General features: G+C 46.7%; 1 protein-coding gene across 1 annotated transcript; it reads left to right on the top strand.

Annotated features, from left to right (window-relative positions):
• The first annotated feature begins 382 nt into the window (after positions 1–382).
• TNMD (tenomodulin) lies at positions 383–20,742 on the top strand. Its single transcript, XM_084638085.1, has 7 exons — positions 383–725; positions 874–1,008; positions 10,808–10,948; positions 12,427–12,528; positions 14,817–14,970; positions 17,716–17,888; positions 20,141–20,742. Exons 1-7 carry the CDS (start codon positions 678–680, stop codon positions 20,348–20,350), a joined length of 963 nt encoding a protein of 320 aa, XP_084494211.1. The 5' UTR covers positions 383–677; the 3' UTR covers positions 20,351–20,742.
• Positions 20,743–21,502: the final 760 nt, after the last annotated feature.

Here is a 21,502-nt window from a genome sequence, read left to right as displayed (position 1 = left end):
CGAGGGCACCCCCATTTCATCTCCCAGCTCCACGGCCGCAGAAAGGACCAAGGGGCTGCTTCTGAAGTGCCCTTAATAAACACACATGCAGCAAGGGCTACGGTACCTCACCGCCAGCTCTGATCCAGAACCCCACTGGCTGGCCCTGACTGGTCTAGTTAAGCAGCTCACAGAAGACCCAGGTGTCAGGAGGGAGAGAGTTAGAATGGGATGGGAGGGGCAACATTAGATTTACTGAAAAAGCTGATGTGAGGCACAGCTGGAAAGGTGAAACAAAGGGAGAAAGAGGGGGGGTGATAGGGCAGAACTCTTTGGCTGCCCAGTTTTAGTAAGCGTATAAAATGCTTATCCACTGCCTCTGTAGGTACAGAGTGAAAGCTGTTGTATTATAGCTCACCCTCAGTCACTTTCCCAACCCACAGGGCAATCACTTGCACCCCGTACACCTCAACACCAGCACAGATGCAATAGGCACCACACACATATCCACACTTTGACTGGTGCATTATAGACTCCTGTAGTAAAGCAGGCTTCAGCATGACATATTGGAGTCATTGTAGCACAGAGTTTCTCCTCACTGGCATGTGCAGTCCTGATCATTTGTAACTCCACCTCAGCAGTGGTTTCTCCGACCTCTCTACACACACAGAGAGAGAAGGAAATTTTACTTCGAGACCATGGAAAAGAATTCTCAGGAGAGCCCCGAGGTCTGTCACTTTCTAGATGTAAGTTAATGATTTTCTTTACCGTTGTAGAATTTCCCATGTGATATTTATTACCTAGAGCATAATAGCTGTCTGATATATATGTGTATTCAACACTCTTTGGAATGATAAGCAGACCACTGGATATTGCTGTTTTGTAATTAATTAGGCAAAAGCATCTAAGACAAGAAAGAAGATCTGCAAAAGATACAAGATCTGTGGATTGCTCTTCTGCGTACTGGTGATTTTTCTTATTCTGATATTTTTTGGTGTCAAATATTTCTGGAACTCGTCACCTAAAAAAGTAAGTAAATATTCACTGATCCAGTATTTTAGTGTGTCAATTCTACACAGTGAGATCAAGCAATCTTTCTACAATATTATATCTATCAATACTGCTAACTGCTCACTCTAAAAATCCATACAATATTGTGATAAACATTTCTTACACTACAGAATATTCATGCTGACCTTTTTCTTTTCATTATTCAGATCTAGCCTTTAGTGTTTTTAGTGGAATATTTTCATAATTAATAATTGCACCAGATGGGATCTCAGCTATAAAGAGTTAAAATTACTTTATTTCACCAGCAGCAAATTTTATGACAAGTACAAAACTATTTTCCATTTTGTTTCAATTATCTTACCATAAACTGGTGGAAAAGTCATTATGCCATCACATAAAGAGGAGAGGAAGCTGGAATCCAGAATGATTGATTGTCATGATTTATATTTCTTACTTTAATGTGTTTGCAATGTTAAGGGACGATGAGACAGACTTGCTTTCAGAGGAGTTTCTGCTAACTGGATTGTGTTCATTTATTTTCAGTTCCTCAGCCTGTAGTCCTCTTATCCCCATTGTGCATATCTAGAGTAGCACAAAGTAGATTGAAATAAAACCACATCAAGGGCCAAAGTGTAACTCTGCTGACTCCACTACCTCAATATTTCTTGGTTCCTTGGGGGAATTCCACTTTTATAGGATCATTATCCTTAGACACATATTTCCTGTTTGATGAGATATTCAAATAGCAGCGATTAGAAAGGCATGTATTTTGGAGCCAATCTACATGTGATAGGCTGGCTACCTTCCCCTCCAAACCTGAACCTCCTCCTGCACCATCTTCCTACCCCACCAGTTAGGAGCATAACAACTAACACACCATCACAGGTCTCTGTGGTCCATAGAGTCCATTATCCTGTCTACAACAGTGGCCAATGCCAGGTGCTTTAGATGAAGATCTGCTCCAAGGAGGACCCCAGCTGGTGACCAGTTCATACCCTGAAGCACAAAGACTGCAGATCTTATAATTTTTTAATAATACTTTTATTAGTTTTACAATATGCAAAATACAAAACTTTAGAGGCAGGAATGTTATTATATGTGTGCATTAAACACCTCTTTGAAGGGGAATTGCAACATGTTTGATGGGCATTAAGATTTACAGTAAGGGGAAGTCCTTCTTTTTATTTTAGCCAGTCTATGGCCCCGATTCAGGCCTCTCACATCTTAAGCAAGATTGCTAACCTCTAAGCCAACAAGCTGCTTGTGCTTTATCCTTGCCCCCTTGTGGGGAGGAGTTTCTATATTAGGCATTCTCTCAAAATTGGATAGGTACCATAGCTTGCAAGACTGCTCCCCGGGCTCACTCACGCCGAAAGCCGGACTCATACTTGGAACCACAAGCAGATGGGTGTCATGTGTCCCACTGAGAGGGGTCTGTCTGCCAGGCACAAGTCCTGACCTCAGACGTTGAAAAGACACCACTTATCACAACCCACGTAAACACCTAGCAGGGAATGTAAACCCTGAAGCAAGAACATGGACCTCGGCACCAACAAGCCGCTTTGTGCCTGGTCTTTGCCTTCCCCTGTCCTTTTGCCCCCTCCCACCAGGATTCTGTTTGCAGATAAAGTCCCAGTACAGACAGCCTGGGGTTGGAGCTCGCTGAACCAGCTATCAGGAGCTGCTGTCTTGAGCACAATGTGGGAAACCTGGGTCATGGGCTAGAAGCCCAGCTCTCTCAGACTCACCCTGTGGGCAAGACTCACCTCAGCACAGAGGGCCTGTGCAAGACCTAGGCACTGCTTGAGCCGCCCTTCAGTCCTTGCCCCAGGGCTGAAGGGGGATTGCAGTGGTACCTACACAGGCCTCGCACCCACTGTGCAGGGCTGAATTTCACTCTGCGCAGTAAGGGGTGGTGAGAGGAGGTTCAGTCGGGGGGATGCAAGGGGCTTGATGGGAGGAACTCTTGTGAGCTGGCTCTGGTGCTGCATGTGTGGGCATTTGCAATGCTTGTGTCAGCTCTGGGGCTGCCTGGAAGCCTGGTCTTGCCTCTGTTACTTTACTTGACTACATCTGTTTAAAATAAGCTGCTGTGATTCAGAGCCGACATCTGGTAGAGATATTTTCATTCCAATCATCTGCGGCCATAAGCCCATTGCCAAGCAGTAGGTTTGTAACTGAGTACGGCTGAGAGTCCTGCTATGACAGCATTTGTTTGGGCACAGAGCTCCTGCCTGGGGACATGTGGATCATACCTCGAACGCCATCGAATTCTCTGAGCTTCGGGAAGAGCTAGCCTCGGCTGCTATGCTGACCTCCAGGGAGCTACCTAGCTAGCAGTGGGCAGTGAAAGGGGCCCTGGCCTAGTCAGCCAACAATTGCCGTAGCAAAGAGCACTATGAACTCATTGTGACACAGACTCCAGCAGAGATATAGAGGGGGCAGGTTATACCACCCTTAGTCAGGGGCCACTCCCTGCTGCAAGCTAGGGCTGCCCCGAGGATTGTCCTAATTTGTGCCCATATTTCAGGAGCCTTTGTGGGGCTTTGCAGAGGTGCATAATCACCGGGGTACTAGTCCTCCCCAGCCATGTCCCCTCCCACCACCAAATCTACCTCCTTCCTCTCCTGCCCTACCCACAACTTGCCTCCACCCTGGTCACAGCCACCCCACACACTCGGCGCTGCGGCAAGATGGCAACCCAACTTACACCTGTCCTAGGCCCAGAGGGGCCCAAGGGCAACAGAGAATCAGGCCCTTTGTCTAGCAGACGAAGGAGAGGATGAGGACTTCAAGCACGTCACTCACCAAAGTTCCTGACATAGCAACTGATTTGGAGTGCAAGAAGCTCCAGGTCAAGCCCCAGCAGCAATAGATTAACCTCATCCTGACACTGATTTCCAGTGGCTTAGATGTGACAGTTTGGTGAAGTGCAGAAAGGACTCCGTTAATCTCGTAAAGGCCTGGAGAACAATAGACCTACATGTGGGATAGCTCAGTGGTTTGAGCATTGGCCTGCTAAACCCAGGGTTGTGAGTTCAATCCTTGAGGGGACCATTGAGGGATCTGGGGCAAAAATTGGGGATTGGTCCTGCTTTGAGCAGGGGGTTGGACTAGATGATCTCCTGAGGTCCCTTCCAACCCAGATATTCTATGATTCTATGAGTCGTGGTACTAGAGGCCCCATCCCTGGAGATGCGTGCCCAGTGCAGCTCTCTCTCTACGGGGATGGGTCTGGCTGACACAGGTCCAATAAAAGATATTACCTCACCCACCTGGTCTCTCCACAGATCCAAAAGGCATTGGTCAAGAAAGAGACTCCCCTTTAAACACGCCTAGCTTAACAGTGTGAAGACCATTTTTTCAAAGCACAATGCACTTTTAAACTGTCAAACAGTCCAGGCCCCAAGTGTGATCGTTCTATTCAGATAGGAAGTGTCCCACTTCCTGAAAGTTTATTTTCTTATCATCAAAAAGAAATAAAAGCCACACACACATCTCCAAGCTGCTGCTGGGACCTCACAGAGTCTCTACTGTTCCTCTAGTTACACAAAGCTTGCCAGCCACACAATGGGAGCACAAGCTGTTAACCCTTTCAGGAAAGGTCTTCACCACGCTTAAATGAAAGCTTACGGGGGATGGACTGCACAACATAAACATCACTACTGTATCTCACAGCTACCGCTGCACAGAGAGGCAGGGGTAAAGCAAAAGTAAGGGCGCAATGTTACCCAAATGCATAAAGGGCCAAGCCGCTAGGGATGGAAATATTACTTACAAACATCTAGGAGACTAAATAATAAAAAATAAGGAAATTACAAAGTGCTCAGGAGGAGCCATTTAACATTACAGTGGAGAGTCAAAAAGAAAACATTTCTAGCAGGAAAGACAAAAGACCCCGGTCTTTTAATTATTAAAACAGAAGTGGCCAGCAAAGAAAAGGAATGTTGTGTGTGTGCCCTTTGGGCTTCATTGTAATGTAAAATGAAAGCCAGAAAAGTTTGGGGGGAGTTTCCTACTTGTTTGGGTTATTTTAATGTTAGAAATATCAGCTCTTGATTTTGAGTTTGCTGGAGGACTTGAGACCAGTCCTCAATTGAAGGAGGATGCATTTTTTAATCTTTTGCAAAGAAAGATTTTTTTTCCCAATGATTTGGTAGATGTTGAAGTAACATGTGTGTTAACAAAAGCAAAGCAGATTTAAACAGCCTGACCAAACATCCTTTCTCCTCTCAACCGCTCTGATTCCAGTCGCTAGTGATCTCATGAGACAACTCTTTCTCCAGCAGTCCATCAAGTCTTCCTGGAAAATCAGGGTATGCAAGGGTTGAATTTCTAATGTTAAAAAAAAAAAAAAATCAAGAGTAACAAAACCCATCTGAAAAAAAAAAAAAGCCTTTCTGAGTCTCTTCATGGGACTTTAAGAAGTAAAAAAGTAGCAACAAACCAATTTTCCCCTTTGCAATTTTCCTTTGGAGCCATGCACTCCACCATCATACAGTAACACTGAAATAACCTGAACCTGCCATTTAGTAGCATTACATGGACAAAACAAAGATGACAAGACAACAAACCGAAATGATTAACAGTGCGGAGAGCTGGTTCCGCATACAAATTCTGAGATGACTCTCAAAACTATCAGTATCTCTTGAGCCCAATTAAAAATTTCACAACTCTCCAAAAAACGTGCAGCGAAGCCAAGCCTCCGAATGGGTTACTTGGCCAAACTCACAGGAAAAATCATTCCCCTGAAACGGAAGGGGATTCTAAAGTAAGTCTACAGTATGGTTTCAGATTCTTTCGTGGATGATTTAAAGCACAGCCCGTATTTTGTCTCTCTGAGCAGGCAGCACTTCAACATTTTCTAGCCTTTAACCTAATTTTTCCATACATTAAAATCTAACAGCGGGTATATTTTAAAAAATTCTGAATCTAGCTATCGAGAGATGCTTATGATTGTCAGGGAGGCACCGAATATTCTTAATGCATTTTAATTTTTAAAGTGAGAGGCAGTGTGGTTGGAGCATTGGACTGGGACTGAGGATAGCTGGGTTCTATTCCCTGCTCTGCCACTGGTTGCCTGTGTGACCTTGGGCAGGTCACTTTAACTGCCTTGTGCCTCAGTTTCCCCATATGTAAAATGGCAATAATGATACTGACTACCTTTGTAAAGGGCTTTGACCCTACAGACAAAAAGCACAATATAAGAATTAGGTGTTGTTATTAATAAAAGCCCTTTTCCTGCCTCTCTGCACAGTCAGGCTGCCCGGGCTTAGGATTTGGCTCCATGAGGATTGTTCCTTTGATAGCCCTGGAGACACAAGCTTCTGTTTATCCACAGAATGAGTACAACCCAGTGCAAGCTCCCATCATCCCCACCCAGTCTTTGGCCTCTGCTGAGAATGCCAACAGGATGCCAGATCCTCCCAGCTGTGTGTGGACGTGTTTCTCCTGGGAATTGGATGGGGACCCTCCAATCTTACTTCGTACAGGCCACTGACCAGCCACAGGGTGGTGAAGACTGGCTGCAACTTGTCAGTCTGTGGGGGAGGAGCTGTGCAGCCCCCTACCAGACCCCTGAGCCAGCTTTTGGTCATTCATAAGAAAGGATAGAGAGCTCCAGAAAGGCACCTGTAACAGCAGCCCTGGAGACCCAAGTGCTACTTTTATCCAGACAGGACATTCCGCAGGGGCAGCAGTGAAAGCTCCTCGGATTCTACCCCACACCCCCTGTGCCACTGACCTGCCCTAGAAGGGCTTTCTGCAGGGATAAGAGGAGTGTTTGCCTCCCCAAACCATGCATCCCTCCACCTTGCTGCTGAATTAGAGAACAGATTGCGTCCAGGCACCGGGAGTACTGTCTTTTCCCCTCTTGGCTCTTCAGGGGTTTCTGTGTGCTTTGCTTGAGGACTCTCTTTAGAGAGACACTGTTTTATCCTTGAAGGAGAATCTCGAAGACAACTCACCTGCTTTAACTGCTCCAGGAGGATCATTTGTATGCTTCAAATAGCATCTTCTACTATTCAGCCCTTAAGAGTCACACAACAACAGAGACAAGAGGGCTGCCAAAAGCTGGCAACAGCAGCAAGCAGGTACCTGTGAAGAGTAATACAGATTGTATCAGAGATACACGTCCGATGCGGTGAGCTGTAGCTCACGAAAGCTTATGCTCAAATAAATTTGTTAGTCTCTAAGGTGCCACAAGTCCTCCTTTTCTTTTTATTAACTCTCTGTTCGCCCATTTCAGCACAGGGAGGGTACAAGGCATGTAACATACGGTTATGCTGGAAGGTGTTCATAACTGCCTTCTGTAGACCATCACAGACCTTTCTACACCCTTCTTTCAGGCTAAAAGGAAAGAGCAATTAAGCCCCTTTATATGGAGTGATAACTGGAGACAATAGATACGACTGCCCAAGTGGGCTGTGGGGTTTCCACAGGACTAACTGCAAACCCAAGGGCTAGGGGGTTGCTTTTGTGTGAGAGGCAAGAAGCCAGCAGACACAGCCAGAGATGCAGTGGTGAGCATGGCTCAGAAAGAGAGCAGAGACGGAGCTCCTTGGGGCACAGGACAGGCTTGGAAATTGTGAGAAAGGCAACTGCCTGCTGCAGTTTGCTCCTGATATGTTCAGGGCCACAGGACTGAGAGCATGTGCTCTGTAAATAAATAGGATTGCACCACAGAACATACCAGACGCATATGATCCATTTCTCCTTCTGGCGGAAACAAACCCACAAGGCCCCAGTATTGGCTAACTGCTTGACCAAAGGGACAACAGTACAGTGCCCATTCCTCCAAACCTCATGCATGTCATTGGCCCTACTTATTAAGATTCTTGTACCCCATTATCTAGTGCACACCCTTAGCTATGGGATCACCACCATGACATCTCCGCCTAAGATTCCATTCCCACAGTGCCAGTGTTTCATCGTCTTCCTTACGGCTGGACAGAGGACAGACAGACACAACAGGAGCTGGCAAGGATTCTGCAGGCTTGGATGGAGCTTACACACCATTTAAAAAGGAACAAGATGAAAAGGACACCCCCACCCCCGTAAAGGCCAAGCACACACAGAGCAGGGTTTCCCTCAGCTAAAGTAATGGGGTAAGGTGGGACTGGCTATAGACGAGTCCAAGGCAAAGGGCTAAGGTATAGCCAGCTTCAGGCACCTTCTGAGGAGAAGGAAGGAGTCTCAGCTCTGGCCTTCTTCCTAGAGATCTTTCTACTCTGACCCCTTCCCCCAGACTCACCCCCACTCCAGTCTGTCCTTCCTATATAGCACTGCACCTCCCTCGTTTTCAGGGGTAGCTGAACCTCCATCCCAGCATGCTGTGGGTAAGGGAGGGAGGTAAGTGGAGAGAGAGGATGAAATGATCTGGCCCAGCCCTGCTGTTCTGCAAATCCCTACACTCAGGACAGGCAGCTGTGGTTAGGGTGACCAGATAGCAAGTGTGAAAAATTGGGACAGGGGGCGGGCGGTAATAGGTGCCTATATAAGAAAAAGCCCCCAAAATTGGGACTGTCCCTACAAAATTGGGACATCTGGTCACCTTAGCTGTGGTCCCACCACCAGCCAGAGTGAAAGGGTCCCTGCCTACCTCCATGGCCGGTCACAAGGCATTTGCTGCTATTTAACAGTCTGCTGTCTGCAGTGGAAGGGCTCAGCTTTAACAGTTGGTCGGGAGGGAAGAGGCTACTGAACTCCTGCTTCTGGGCCCACACCAGAGGGAACCTTCCTAGCACAGAGCTGAGCCCAAGGGTTGGGGAGGAGCATCTCCTGTTGCTTGGCATTGGCAGTGCCCCCTCTGACTGATACAGCATTGGTGTCAATGGGCCCTGGAGGAAGCTGTCGCAAGTCTTACTCAATCTGCATGATGCAGGACTTGAGGCACAGGTGAGCCACTGGTTCTCTCTGTGTGCAACCTCAGTTGTGCTGGGGGGATGGAGTCCCCTTGGGAGCACAGGACCTGGACTGGCCAGTTTGCTAAATCATCCCTTAATCCACCACTGCCTTGAGAGTGAGAGGACTGAAGTGTGTGGGAAGATGAGGTTTTATCCCTGCTCCTAAACCCTGTCTACATTAGCACACCCATTGTCAGCCAGGAGTAGGCTATCTTGGCATAGAGTTGAGAACGGGTTAGACTTGTCTACACTAGCACCTGAACAGTCAACATCAGGTAAAGGATGTTAGGCTTGTCTACATTCAAATTGCAAGTGCTACACCACTGTAGCGCTTCAGTGTAGACACGACCTACCCCCACGTGAGGGGTTCACCTATTGGCGTAGGTAATCCACCTCCACGAGAGGCACTAGCGAGGTCAACAGAAGAATCCGTCCATCCACCTAGCACTGTCTACACTGAGGGTTAGGTCAGCTTACCTATGCTGCTCAGGGGTCTGGATTTTTCACACCCCTGAACGATATAGTTAAGCCAACTTTATTTTCTGGTGTAGACCAGGCCTGTGCTAGTGGAAACAGAGTTCTAGAAGGTGTAGGGAGTCCCCTAGTGGGGACTGGAGTGAATAATGAATCTAGCATTACACCAGGAGCCAGTGGGGACACCCTGGAATTACTTTATAGACAAAAAATCTGCCTGTCACACAACATCATTATATAAAATGCATGTGCAGCAACAGCAAACAGAACCAATATCAACAAGTCCTTCCTCACCCACGCAGCCCATTAACCTTCATCATTCCCCTCCCATTAATCTACTTACCTGACTTACCCATCTTCTCAGAGGCCCAGGAGAATAACTAGGCCTTGCCAGGTGCCTGCAGGTCACCTGATTCCAGCTGTGTTGGAAAAAGGTACATTCTAGAGCCAGATGCCTCTGACTGAAAGTGCGTGACAGAATGAAAAGGCTATTTCGTGAGCTCCTGTTTCACCCCTCTCATTATACAAGAACAGGGTAACATTCAATCAAATTAAAAGGCTGCAGATTTAAAACTACTACACTAAATTTCTCTCTCAAACAGCGCAGAGTTGACCTGTGAAACTCACTGCCACAAGATCCTACTGAAGCCAAGAGCTTAGCAGGTTAAAAATACAATCATACACTGATACAAAGAATGAAAACATCCACTCTTACATGAGATAAAATTTACAAAGTAAGAGATATAAACCCATCAGACACGAGCCAACTGCTAACTAAGGGAGTTAGTGAGAAACTTTCCCTCTGGATAAGTTATTCTAAATTGTCCATTTGCACCTTTCTCCAAAGCAGCAGGTTCTGGCCTATTTTGATTTAAAGGACACTAGACTAGTCAGTTCTGGCAATTCCTAGTAACTTTGGAGAGCTTGAAATCCAGATCTGGATTCAGTTTTTGCAAGTAAGCTTTATCTGTGTATTGGGCCAAACCAAACCCCCAAAATCTGGGTCAACACTTTGTGGGATAATTACTTTTGAAGTACACCCATTACTAATACATGAATGGCCTGAGGGTCTGATCCTGACTTCCTGGCTTGTGTTAAAGGCCATCTATCTATCTTCGTTTTTTCTGTAACATCTGTCGCCACTGTATGCAAGCATGAAGGTTTAAGGTATTTTGCTGGGAGTGGAGTGTAGGATTGAGCCCAAGGTGAGCAGAGCAGCTGTAAAAGCAACCAGCAGATACTTGAAAACAGAGATAACCCCTGCTCCAAAGCTCTGGCCCTTTGGCATTGGTGCTTACGAACTTTTATAACCATCTGCAGAAACTATGGTACAAAACCAGTGTAACACAACAGAGGGGTTTTTTTAATTGCTAAATCAACAAAAAATAAAACATTGGGATGGACCTGACTGCCTCTGCATATATTTCTTGTCCTCCCAGATATATGATCTGGAGCACACATTCTTTAGCCATGGGGAGAAAAAGAAGATTCTGATGGAGATAGATCCTCTAACCAGAACAGAGACATTCAGATCTGGAAATGGCAGTGAGGAAATTTTAGAAATACATGACTTTAAAAACGTAAGTATGCCCATTTTTCTAAACCTTCTACAACGAGGCAACCAGATGGTCCAGACACAGTGGCGGTTTTATCTGTAAGCCCTCAGGGAGTGATTTAAGGGCATTATTACCATCAGATGAGTTTTCAGGGGCCTGCGGTTTCAGTCCAGTTTCTTGTAGGAAAGTGTCAATATCATAACTGGCACCACTGTTCATAGTCAGAGCAAAGACACCCAGTGTGGAGGGGGGAAACTTACTGCTATCTATGCTGAAGCCACTTCACACTGGGTATTTTCTTCTCTAATCAGTTCTCTTATGTTAAGCAAGGATAAGACTGGACAAATAGTTGGATAGGACACCTCCACAAATAAGAGTTGGGAGCTAGAGAATTTTTGCTGAGGATCTCCAAGTATTTTGCAATAACTGAATAATAACCCCCAGAGGTAAATACAATTACCCCCATTAGACAAATAGGAAAACTGAGGCATAGACAGGTTAAGTGACTTGTCCAACACTGCCCCGCATATCAGTGGCAAAGCCAGAAATAGAATCCAGGTCTTCTGATTCCCACTTCTGCCTGTACTTTAACCACTAGACCATGCTCTCCCATATATTAACTATCACACCCTATCCAAATTCTTAGTCCTATTGTTCCACCTTTTTGAATTCCCTCTGCAGTTCCATTGCAGAGTTAGTGTTCACTTACCCTATGCAAGCTTGACTTCACTGTAGCTAATAATGTGCTTAAAATTAAGCACGTGATTAAGATCTTTGTTGGATTAGGACTCAGGGAGATCAAGTCCTAAAAGCTTTTGTGTAATGCTGCTCAAGTTAGCCCCATTTCATTGGCTGAGTGAGTGATGCCGCTCCACAGCGTACTTTGGAGATCCTTCATAAGGAAAGATGCTATTCTCCCATTGACTCTCAGGGGCATTTAATACTGGTGCGTCTTCACCGTGGGGATGGTGATGTTCCATGAAAACAAGATCTAGTCATTGGATGTATCCTTGCAGATGAATGTGACTGTAGTAAATCTACAAAAAAATGGCATGTTTGTCTGTCAGGAGAGCATTAAAACCTCATGACAAGATAAGATCAATATGAAACCTAATTATAATTCCTAGGGAAATACTCCGTTCAGTGACATGTCCTGAAATCTTCATCTAATCATCTAGCAAGAGTTAAAGGCTGAAGATTCATATATTCAGAATGGCCAGATTATACTTTATTCATTTATTTGTGATGACTAAAGCATGTGATAGTTACAAAGAAATGGGTATCAGGACCGCGTTTTATTAATCCCTTCCTTCAGCTATTTGTAAATAGCACCATTCTCCAAACCCTTTAGGAGATCTTTTTAGTACATCTTAGCACCATTGCTGAAGAGAGTTTACACAAAAACTAACAAAAAACATAACTAAACTGTGATCCAGTGAGATTCTCCTTGTGCTGCTATTTAAACTTTCACATATCACTTGCCTGGCTGTTGTTGCTTTTAGGGAATAACCGGCATCTTTTTTGGAGGACTTCAAAAATGCTTCATCAAAACTCAGATTAAAGTAATACCTGAAACTATGGAGGCTGAGATACAGGAACCTGAGGTATGTAAATAAAAAATAAAATAAAATAAAAATCTGCATAAACCACCCCATGTGAAGCTGACTTTGCTAGTTTCATCTAGGAATCAGAGCATGTTCTCATTGGAATTCCATCTGCTCCGTCGTTTACTGACAGTTTGCTATTATGGAAGAATGAGCGTTGCGATGGTTTCATAAAATTATCCTGTTTCAGAGGATTGTTGGTAAAAACGACAATTCAAAGAGACAGGATCAGACAGAAGACAGACAAAATCCAATCAGTACAATACCAAGAATCAAGAACAATAATCCTGTTGTAGTTAAAAGGCCACACGGCAGCTCAGGATTAGCAGACGCTAGCAGTCAGTCTAATGAGTTCTCCCAGAAAGATCTGCCTAGTGCTCTGTGAGAGAATTATGCAAAGGTCATTAAATAACAAGAGCAGCCACATTTAGGCAACAGTGAATCAGTAAGGCCCTGATTCAGGAAAGTACTTACGGATGTACTTAAATCCCATTGTAGCCAACCAAATTTAATCATGTGCTTAAAATTACACATGTGCAGAAGGGCTTTCCTGAATCAGGGCCTAAATTCTGGGTGGCATTCTCCCTTTGAGTTTTCAATCACAGATTCTTTGGATATTTCGTGAGAATCTAGTAGAGCTTTTGGGTCATCAAATAACTATGATTTTTTAATCTTTACCGAAACAGTATTTCCCAGGATAGAGAAGAGAAAGGGAAAACCCAGTGTGATAAACTAAAATTTAAGATCTAGTAATTTCTTTCTGTGCATGGCTGCATAGCTAAGAAAAACACACACTTGGATACTCTGATCAGCAATCATTTCTCTCCTCCACCCAATATCCCAATAATAAATAGATGGTGGTTAAAGCAGATCAAAATCTGAAGGGGAGCGTAGCCCCTTTGAGGGCTGTTGTGATGGGTTTTTGTGTAGTTTAGCAATGGTAAATAATAAATAGCATGCCAGCATTCTGTATATATGTGGGCATTTAGTAAATAGCTTGGTGCAATCCAATGCAATACTCTGTTCTATAGCCTCGTTCATAAAATCTGCATGCCAAAATACAGTACAGAATAATGTAATAGGAGACACATCTGGTATAAATGACAGAAAACAGTTGTGCAAAGGCATCTTGTGAGGAATAAATGAAAGTGCTTGACCACAAAATCAGTAACAGAAGGAGAGAGAATTTAAGAGGAATGAACAAGGGAGAAAGGAGATGTTTTAATCTGAGATTTGAAAGGAGTTGGAGAATTGATGAATCAGGGAATACAGAAGGCTGTTCCAAATGGCATTAGTTGCAGTGGAGAAGGCTCTTGAAGCAAGACTGGGTACGTCTACACTGCAATCAGAGGTGTGATGTGACTGCAGCACACGTAGACATACCCAAGTCAGCTTTGATCTACCAAGTTCTAATAACAACAACAGTGGATCTGCAGCAACACAAGCGGCAGCATGGGTTGTACGAGCCCATCTGGGACCCTGGGCACGGAGTGGCTAACCCATACTGCTAGTGTTATTGGAGCAAGCTACCTCCAGGCTAGCTCGGGTATGTCTACATGTGCTGCAGTCTCACCTCTGACTGCAGCGTAGACATACCCACTAAGTGACTGGAGAGAAAGGAGAACTAGTGTTAGGCTTAGTTCTGTTGGCTAGGAGCGTGAAAAAAACCACATCCCCTAGCCGACAGAGCTATGCTGGCAAAGCATTCGTGGCATAGGCAAGCCCTCAGATAAGCAAAGGAACTGCAGGAGGCATAGAAAGAGACAACGTCCCTGATTATTCTGCTGTCACGTCCACAGGTGTAAACCAAGAGTAACTCCATTAAAATCAATGGGGCTTACTCCATGGGGCCATGTCTACAGTACACATGCTACAGCTACGCAGCTGTAGTTAGACGCTCCCTGCATTGACGGAAGGGGGTTTTCTGGCGATGTAGGTAATCCACCACCCCAAGCGGCAATAGGTAGGTTGATGGAAGAATTCTTCCAGCATCTACGCTGGGGGTTAGGTCAGTTTAACTATGGCACTCAGGGGTGTGAATTTTTCACACTCCTGAGCAACTCAGCTCATTTGATCATAATTTTAAGTGTACACCAGGGCTAGAGGTCAGAACTGGGGCCCTAAACCTGTAAGGCAAAATCCATAGAGCTTTAAAAACAGGGAGTGTATGTTTTGCACTGTTTTAACAAGTCATGTCTTTAGCAAAGGAATCTGAGGAGGGGTAGAAGCCGTGGAAGGTGGTAGGGTCTATGCCAGCACACCAAGGTGACACCTCATTCTTCTTTCAGGGAGATGAAGTGATGACAACCTACTTTGAGCAATCCATGGTCTGGATTCCAGAGGAAAAACCTATTGATAACAAAGAATTCCTCAAGAGCTCCAAAATTTTTGACATCTGCAAAAATGTGACCATACACTGGATCCACCCAACTCTGATCACAGGTAAAATTGCCTTTTCCCTCACTCCTGCAGACTCCCATAAGAGATGTCATATGTTAACCAACCCGCATCTCCAGGAACAGCTTTGCAGTCAAATGAACAGTTCCCATCTTTCTCTCTGAAATCTTGTATGCTGCGAGCTGGCCCAGAACAGGTTTCCAAAGTGGAGTTATAAATCAGAGAAATGAATGTGGACAGATCCTTTACTACTACCACCATGAGAAAACAACCCATGTAATATAACTAGCTAGGCTTTTTCCCTGCAAAAAGTCAATCTGTCCTTCATTATCAGCCCTCAATCAGCCTACCCTCTGTCACAGGAATAAAGAGAAACATTTCTTTGGCACCTGAAAGGAAGTCAACAGTGTCTAGAACAGATGAATGGAAACAAAGACAACTAAATTCTGTCACTGATTCACTGCGTGACCTCAGGCAAGTTACTTAGCCACTTGGTGTCTCTTTCCCCATCCGTAAAGTGGTGATAATAACAACACTTACCTTTCTAAAGCAGTGTTGAGAGCCTGTGATGAGAGGTACTAGAGTAACGGCAAATACTGTTCTATTATTGAAAAGAGAACTGTGACTGTTGTGTTCGGAGTAATAACTGTCAAGAGTGTGGAGGTCAGTTAGAAAAACAACTGCTCTGTTGTGAAGCTCAGTTAAAGTGGAGGATCAGATAGTTGGAGTCTCCTGCTTTCACCAGAACTCCACCCTCAGGCAGGGGTGGTGGAACCAAAGTGCGCTTGCGGGGACAAGGCCCCCACAATGGAAACTTCGAGGGGATGATTTACGTTTCCGCCTCTGCCACAAGCAAGTTGTTTGATGTGCTCAGGCGAGGCTGGGCTCTGCGGCTGCTGGGGAAGGAGGCGAGAGCACGACCCTTGGGGCTGGAGAGGCTGCCATGGCATTGGGGAGCAGGTAGGAAGCAGGGTGATCAGGCCAAGTTTCAGTAATTCCCCCTATGCAGACCCCGCATCCCGCTCCCCTCCTATCCCTGACACCCCAACTGTCCCTTCCCCCATGCAAACCACCCACCCCAATCCCATCCTACCCAACACCCTGACTGCCCCTCCCCCTACGCAGAGCACCCACCCTGCTCCCCTCCTATCCCTGACACTGGACTGCCCCTCCCCCCATGCAGACTCCCTCTCCCACTCCCCTCCTACCCAACACCCTGACTGCCCCTCCTCCATGCAAACCATCCACTGTGCTCCACTCCTATCCCTGACACCCCGACTGCCTCTCCCCCACCCTGCTCCCCTCCTATCCCGATACCCCAACTGTCCTTCCTCTGCCCTGCTGCCCCCACCTCCCTCTGCTCCCAATGCAGAACGCCCACCCCGATGTCCTCCTGCTGCCCCTGACTCTCCTCTTCCCCAGCCCCAGTCAAAGCAGCTTCCACTACCTCTGCCCACGTGCCAGCTGCCTGCAGCATGTAGAGTGCTACGATAAAAGCATTGACCAAATTCTGACTGGCTGAACATTCTGCAAGGGGGCACCCTGCACGATTAAGCCTTTTGTGGGTCTCACCCACAAGACAGGCTGGTGCCATTGTGGGACTGTGAAGGAACAATGTCAAATCAGAGAGATCTGCATTTGTGCCCAACAGAACCCATCCATGGGCAGGATCTCCTGTGACTTGCTTTGAAAATATATCAGTTTGTAAGGGCTGGCAGACCAGACGCTCTGTGCCATGGGCCAGTGTCTGATTCCATTAAGGCCCATGACTGTATAACGCTCTTCTCTCCATGCACATACCTGCAGCATCCTCCAGAATAACTGTAAGCTAGTGGGATGGCTCAGCAGACAACACCCAGGTGCAGTCAGCACGTTCTGTGACCCCAGGTGTGGAGCCTTCTCTTCCTTAGCATTCGCCTCTCTCTCTTTCCTAAAAGAACGAGGAGTCCTTGTGGCACCTTAGAGACTAACACATTTATTTGAGCATAAGCTTTCGTGGCCTAAAACCTACTTCATCAGATGCATGCCGTGGAAAATACAGAAGGAAGATATATACACACACACAGAGAACATGAAAAAATGGGTGTTGCCATACACACTATAACGAGAGTCAATTTACAGCCCTTCTTCCAAACACTGGTGCAAAGGAAGGGGGAAGGTGAGCTGAAATGAACCCCTTTTCGCTGGAGACAAAGTTCTCCCCCTGCTCCTTCTCACAGCAACACTGCAGGCATTTTTTTTGCTAGCTTTCCAGTTTGTATAACGTGGAGCTGTCCGTGTGTTGTGCACAGAGAGGCGGATGTACATAAGGAAGTAATTCTTCACCCAATGCACAGTCAACGTGTGGAACTCATTGCCAGGGGATGTTATGAAGGTCAAAAGTATAACTGGGTTAAAAAAAAGAATTAGATATATTCATAGAAGATAGGTCCATCAACGGCTATTAGCCAAGATGGTCAGGAACACAACTCCATGCCCTGGGTGTCTCTAGGCCTCCGACTACCAGATGCTGGGACTGGACAACAGTGGATGGATCACTCGATAAGTTGCCCTGTTCTGTCCACTCCTTCTGAAGCATCAGGCACCAGTCAGAAGACAGGACACTGGGCTCAATGGACCATTGCTCTGACCCAATGTTCTTACAATGTTGGGCGTGGTTTAATGCTGTTTTGGGTTTAGTGGGGCCTTGTGCCATATTATGCTAGAGGTGAGCACGCCACCTGCAACTTTTGTCCCTGCAATCTCTCCAGGATAGTTGTTTATAATGATTGTTTCCACTGTTCCTCTTAGCTCCTGAGCTGCATGACTTTGAAGATGGAGGGGAAGATGATGTCCCGTTCCTTGTGACCAAACAAGACGGGGCTGAAAGACAGAATGAGCACTATGTAGATAAGGATGCAAGGCCAGGAACCAAACGCCGGGCCCGGCAGCTAACTGAAGAGGATCTTCCCGTAAATGACTATGTGAGTCCTTGGGAATAATTATTGGGCAACTGTCAATATTTCACTCTCAGGCTGAACTTCAACAGTAGGAACACTCTCAAGCTACATCATCTGGCCTACGTGATCACCTTTTTCTGACCTCTGTCTGCCCCTGACATGTGACTCTTAACACCTTAGAGGGTATTAAAGCACTGCATTAAAACAAGAATCCCAATAAATGATGATGACATTAGAATGGCGTGAAATGGTCATGCCAATTAGGGGGTTTGTTTGAGCTAATGCCCATAGTGTCCCCAAAACATGGTTAACTCATAGCACAGCATAACAGCTGCAATCCTTCTTCATAATAGGAGAGGCCACAGTTCTTTGGTTGTAATGTCACATTTGACCTGCCTATGGAGAACTAGGGCAGATTCATAGATACTAAGGTCAAAAGGGACCATTATGATCATCTAGTCCGACCTTAATGGTCCCTTCTGACCTTAGTATCTATGATAGCATGGTCTAGTGGGCAGGGCACCGGCCTGGGACTCAGAAGACCTGGCTCAACCACAGACTCGCTGTGTGACCTTCGGGGAGTTCAGTAACCAACTTGTGCCTCAGTTTCCTGGCTCTACAATGAGGATATGCTTCCTTACCTCCCAGGGATGCCGTGAGGCTAAAACCCATTCGTGACTGCAGAGTGCTCAGATATTAGTGATGAGGGCTGAGGAAGTACCAAACTCAACAGAAAATGGTGCACTACAAACGGCAATTTCAACCAATGCAAAGACTTGGTGAGCCACTCAAATTCCAGAATAGTCACCTCCATATGTTCACATTGACTCTGTTAATTGTGTGATGTGCTCATGCCCTCCTTTATGGAGCCATGTTATGACTATCCCCCCAGCAGCAGCATTACCACCTGCTCCTCTTCTCAAGAATTACCCAGTTCTGGTGAATAACTCAGGTAACCACTGGGTGACTTTACTAGATTCTCACTGGATCTTGTGTGGACAACAAAACCAATATAGCAATGTATAGTATCAAAGTGCTGTTTAATTAATTAATTAATCCTCACTGCATCCCCATAAGTGAGGGAAATATTATTAGTCACATTTTGCAGCTGGGGAAACTGAGGCACAGAACAGTTAAATGATTTGCCCAGCGAGTCGTAGACAGGATTGCACCTGAGAAATCCCTGGCTCTCAGTCTTGTGCTCAGACTTTGAAGCAGCAGCATTTCTAAGACAAGCTGACCGTCTTGCTTTGGGTCCTGTTCCTTCTAGGGCCAAAGAGAACCAGATGAAATAAGAACCGATTCAAACCTCTATCCAAACCTGGAACCATGCCCAAAATGAACCTTCAGAAAACCCGGATTGTCATGGTCACACCTGCCTGGAGAACCGGGGAAAAGCTGTTCCTGCTGTGCTCCAGGCACTGGAATCCATGAGTGCTTTAGTCCAGAGGGGTTCGGTTAGCTCAGATCTAGCATCCGAACTTTGGGGTGCTGCCCCGAACCTCTGACCCAACACTCGTTCCATTGCCAGCCAGCAGACTGCTCAGAAATGCTGTCAGATTTCAGGGGTCTCCCAATATTCAAAGCCCCTCTCCTGAATTTAAGCACTACTGAACGGGCCCTCTTCCCCTTGTCACTCACATACTATGACCATCCCAACCCACACTCTGCCCCCTTCCCCAGTCCCTCATGGCTCTGCCTCTCTTCCCATTCCCAAGCTCCCAGTGGTTCTGCTCCTCTCCTCACAGGGACTTAGTGGCTTTCCCCAGCCTGCTGCTTCTCTGCTCTCCCTCCTGGTACCCTCTGCTGCTTCCCCACAGCAGGCCCATTGGAAAGAAGGGGCAGAAGCACTTCTTGGAGCATGGCCCCCTCTTGGAGGATAGGGAGCATGAAGCTGGCAACAAGAGGACTGGGAAGGAAAGGGATGGGAGGAGGCTGGGATGAACCACCAGCCAACAAGCAGAAAGTGAGCTCCAGGGTTCAGATTAGTCAGATGCCATCACGAGTGTCCAGGGGCTGAGCTCTGAGCTGGGAGAGATCTGGCTTGGCCTCCCAGCCCTGCTGCTCCTGGGGCCTGGCTGTGCTCCACTGGACTGGGGTATAGGTGCTGGGTTCATCTGACGGCAGCATTTATGGCAGCATAAGCATCCCCCAAGCGTTTGTGGGGGCTAGTACCCCGGCGGCGCAGCAGCAGCTCCCCATAACTGCCCCCAGGTTTGTGCTCTGCCCCCGACACTTTCTCCCTCCCACCCTCTCCTGGTTGTTTTCTCTTCCAGACGGAGAACGGACTTGAGTTCCACCCCTTGTGGGATGAACGAGGCTACTGCTGTGCTCAGTGTCGCCGCGCCAACCGATACTGCCAGCGGGTGTGCGAGCCTCTGCTGGGCTATTACCCATATCCCTACTGCTACCAGGGAGGAAGGGTTATCTGCAGAATCATCATGCCGTGCAACTGGTGGGTGGCACGCATGTTAGGGAGAGTGTAGGGCCACACAACTGCTGAAGCAATGGAACTATAACCAATGTATGCCCTGGCTGTATAGAGGGGACCCTATTGTATGCTGCTGCTCAGCTAGCCTCCCTGTATTACAAGCCTGTAAAAAGCAGGCTGTTAACTCCTTGATTCCTGCTGCGTGCTCCAGCCACTCCTGGCTGAGCGCCCCGCCTGTCCTGCTGTTCTATTCTGTTCGATACCGCGCCAGTCCCTGCAGCATCTGAGCTCCTGCTGAGCACAGCCGGTGCGACCTAAGGTTCCCTTGCTTGCGGCGAAGTGTTCATGGACAGCATGCAAAGGATGAACGGACAGGATTGTATCTGTGTTTAGTCCTAAGAAAGGAGCCAAACAATAAACGTTTTCTATGAGCAATTGCAAAGGAAAGTCATTTAGACTCAGTCTGTGCTGCTTAGTGGGTCTGACAAGGGAGCTCACTGTGCAGCTCCAGAGCCAGCTAACACGTGGAGCTCAGGTGGCAGGTCCCTCGCTGGGCTCAGCTAGCTACGGTCATACAAAGGCGAGTGAGGGTTACAGCACAGTATCCATATCACTGTTTGTGCGAGATCGCATACAGATTGACGACACCGAGCTGGCCATTCCCTCAGCACCTCTCTAGAGACAGAAACCCTCCCAGGACTCCCTAGGCACTTAGTTCATCAGAAATCCAGGTGCTGGGGGGGTCGCATGCTGGCACTCTTCCCTCCAAGTCAGCATCTCAGCGCGATGCTAGGGGCTGTGGTAGATGCCTTCATCTGGCTGAGATACTGGAACAGGTATCCCATTTGTAGTCATTAAAATAGCCCATGACACTTCTCACAAGTCCTGGCCAGTTTCCTGCTTATGCAATTGCATTCTGCCTTCTCACATTCCCCCTGCCTTTCCAGCTGAACACAGTAGTCTTCACTTCCATTCCTAAGGAAAAAACTGCCCCTACATTCAGGTTACTGCATATTTATCCACTATGGGGGCTGTACACTTTCCTCCAAAGCATCTGCTGCCTGCCACAGGTCACAAGGCTAGATGGACCATGGATCCAACCAGGATGTAAATTCCTACATTCTTACTTAAAAAACGTTGTGCAGCATCGCTGGTGCAGAATGACTGCCTCCCTCCACAGCCCAGGTGGCTGTGAGGCCTAGAAAGA

This window comes from Lepidochelys olivacea, assembly GCF_965140295.1.
Source record: "Lepidochelys olivacea isolate rLepOli2 genome assembly, chromosome: 9".
Taxonomy (NCBI): domain Eukaryota; kingdom Metazoa; phylum Chordata; order Testudines; family Cheloniidae; genus Lepidochelys; species Lepidochelys olivacea.
Note: the sequence above shows the minus strand (reverse complement) of the source record. Positions and strands in the feature narration are given on the sequence as shown.

What these genes read in the sequence shown, in the direction of transcription:
- TNMD (XM_084638085.1), top strand. Translation starts at nt 678, where the DNA reads ATGGAAAAGAATTCTCAGGAGAGCCCCGAGGTCTGTCACTTTCTAGAT. An exon ending in AAATACATGACTTTAAAAAC is followed by an intron (nt 10,949 to 12,426) that starts GTAAGTATGCCC and finishes TGTTGCTTTTAG; the next exon opens with GGAATAACCGGCATCTTTTT. An exon ending in ATCTTCCCGTAAATGACTAT is followed by an intron (nt 17,889 to 20,140) that starts GTGAGTCCTTGG and finishes TTTCTCTTCCAG; the next exon opens with ACGGAGAACGGACTTGAGTT.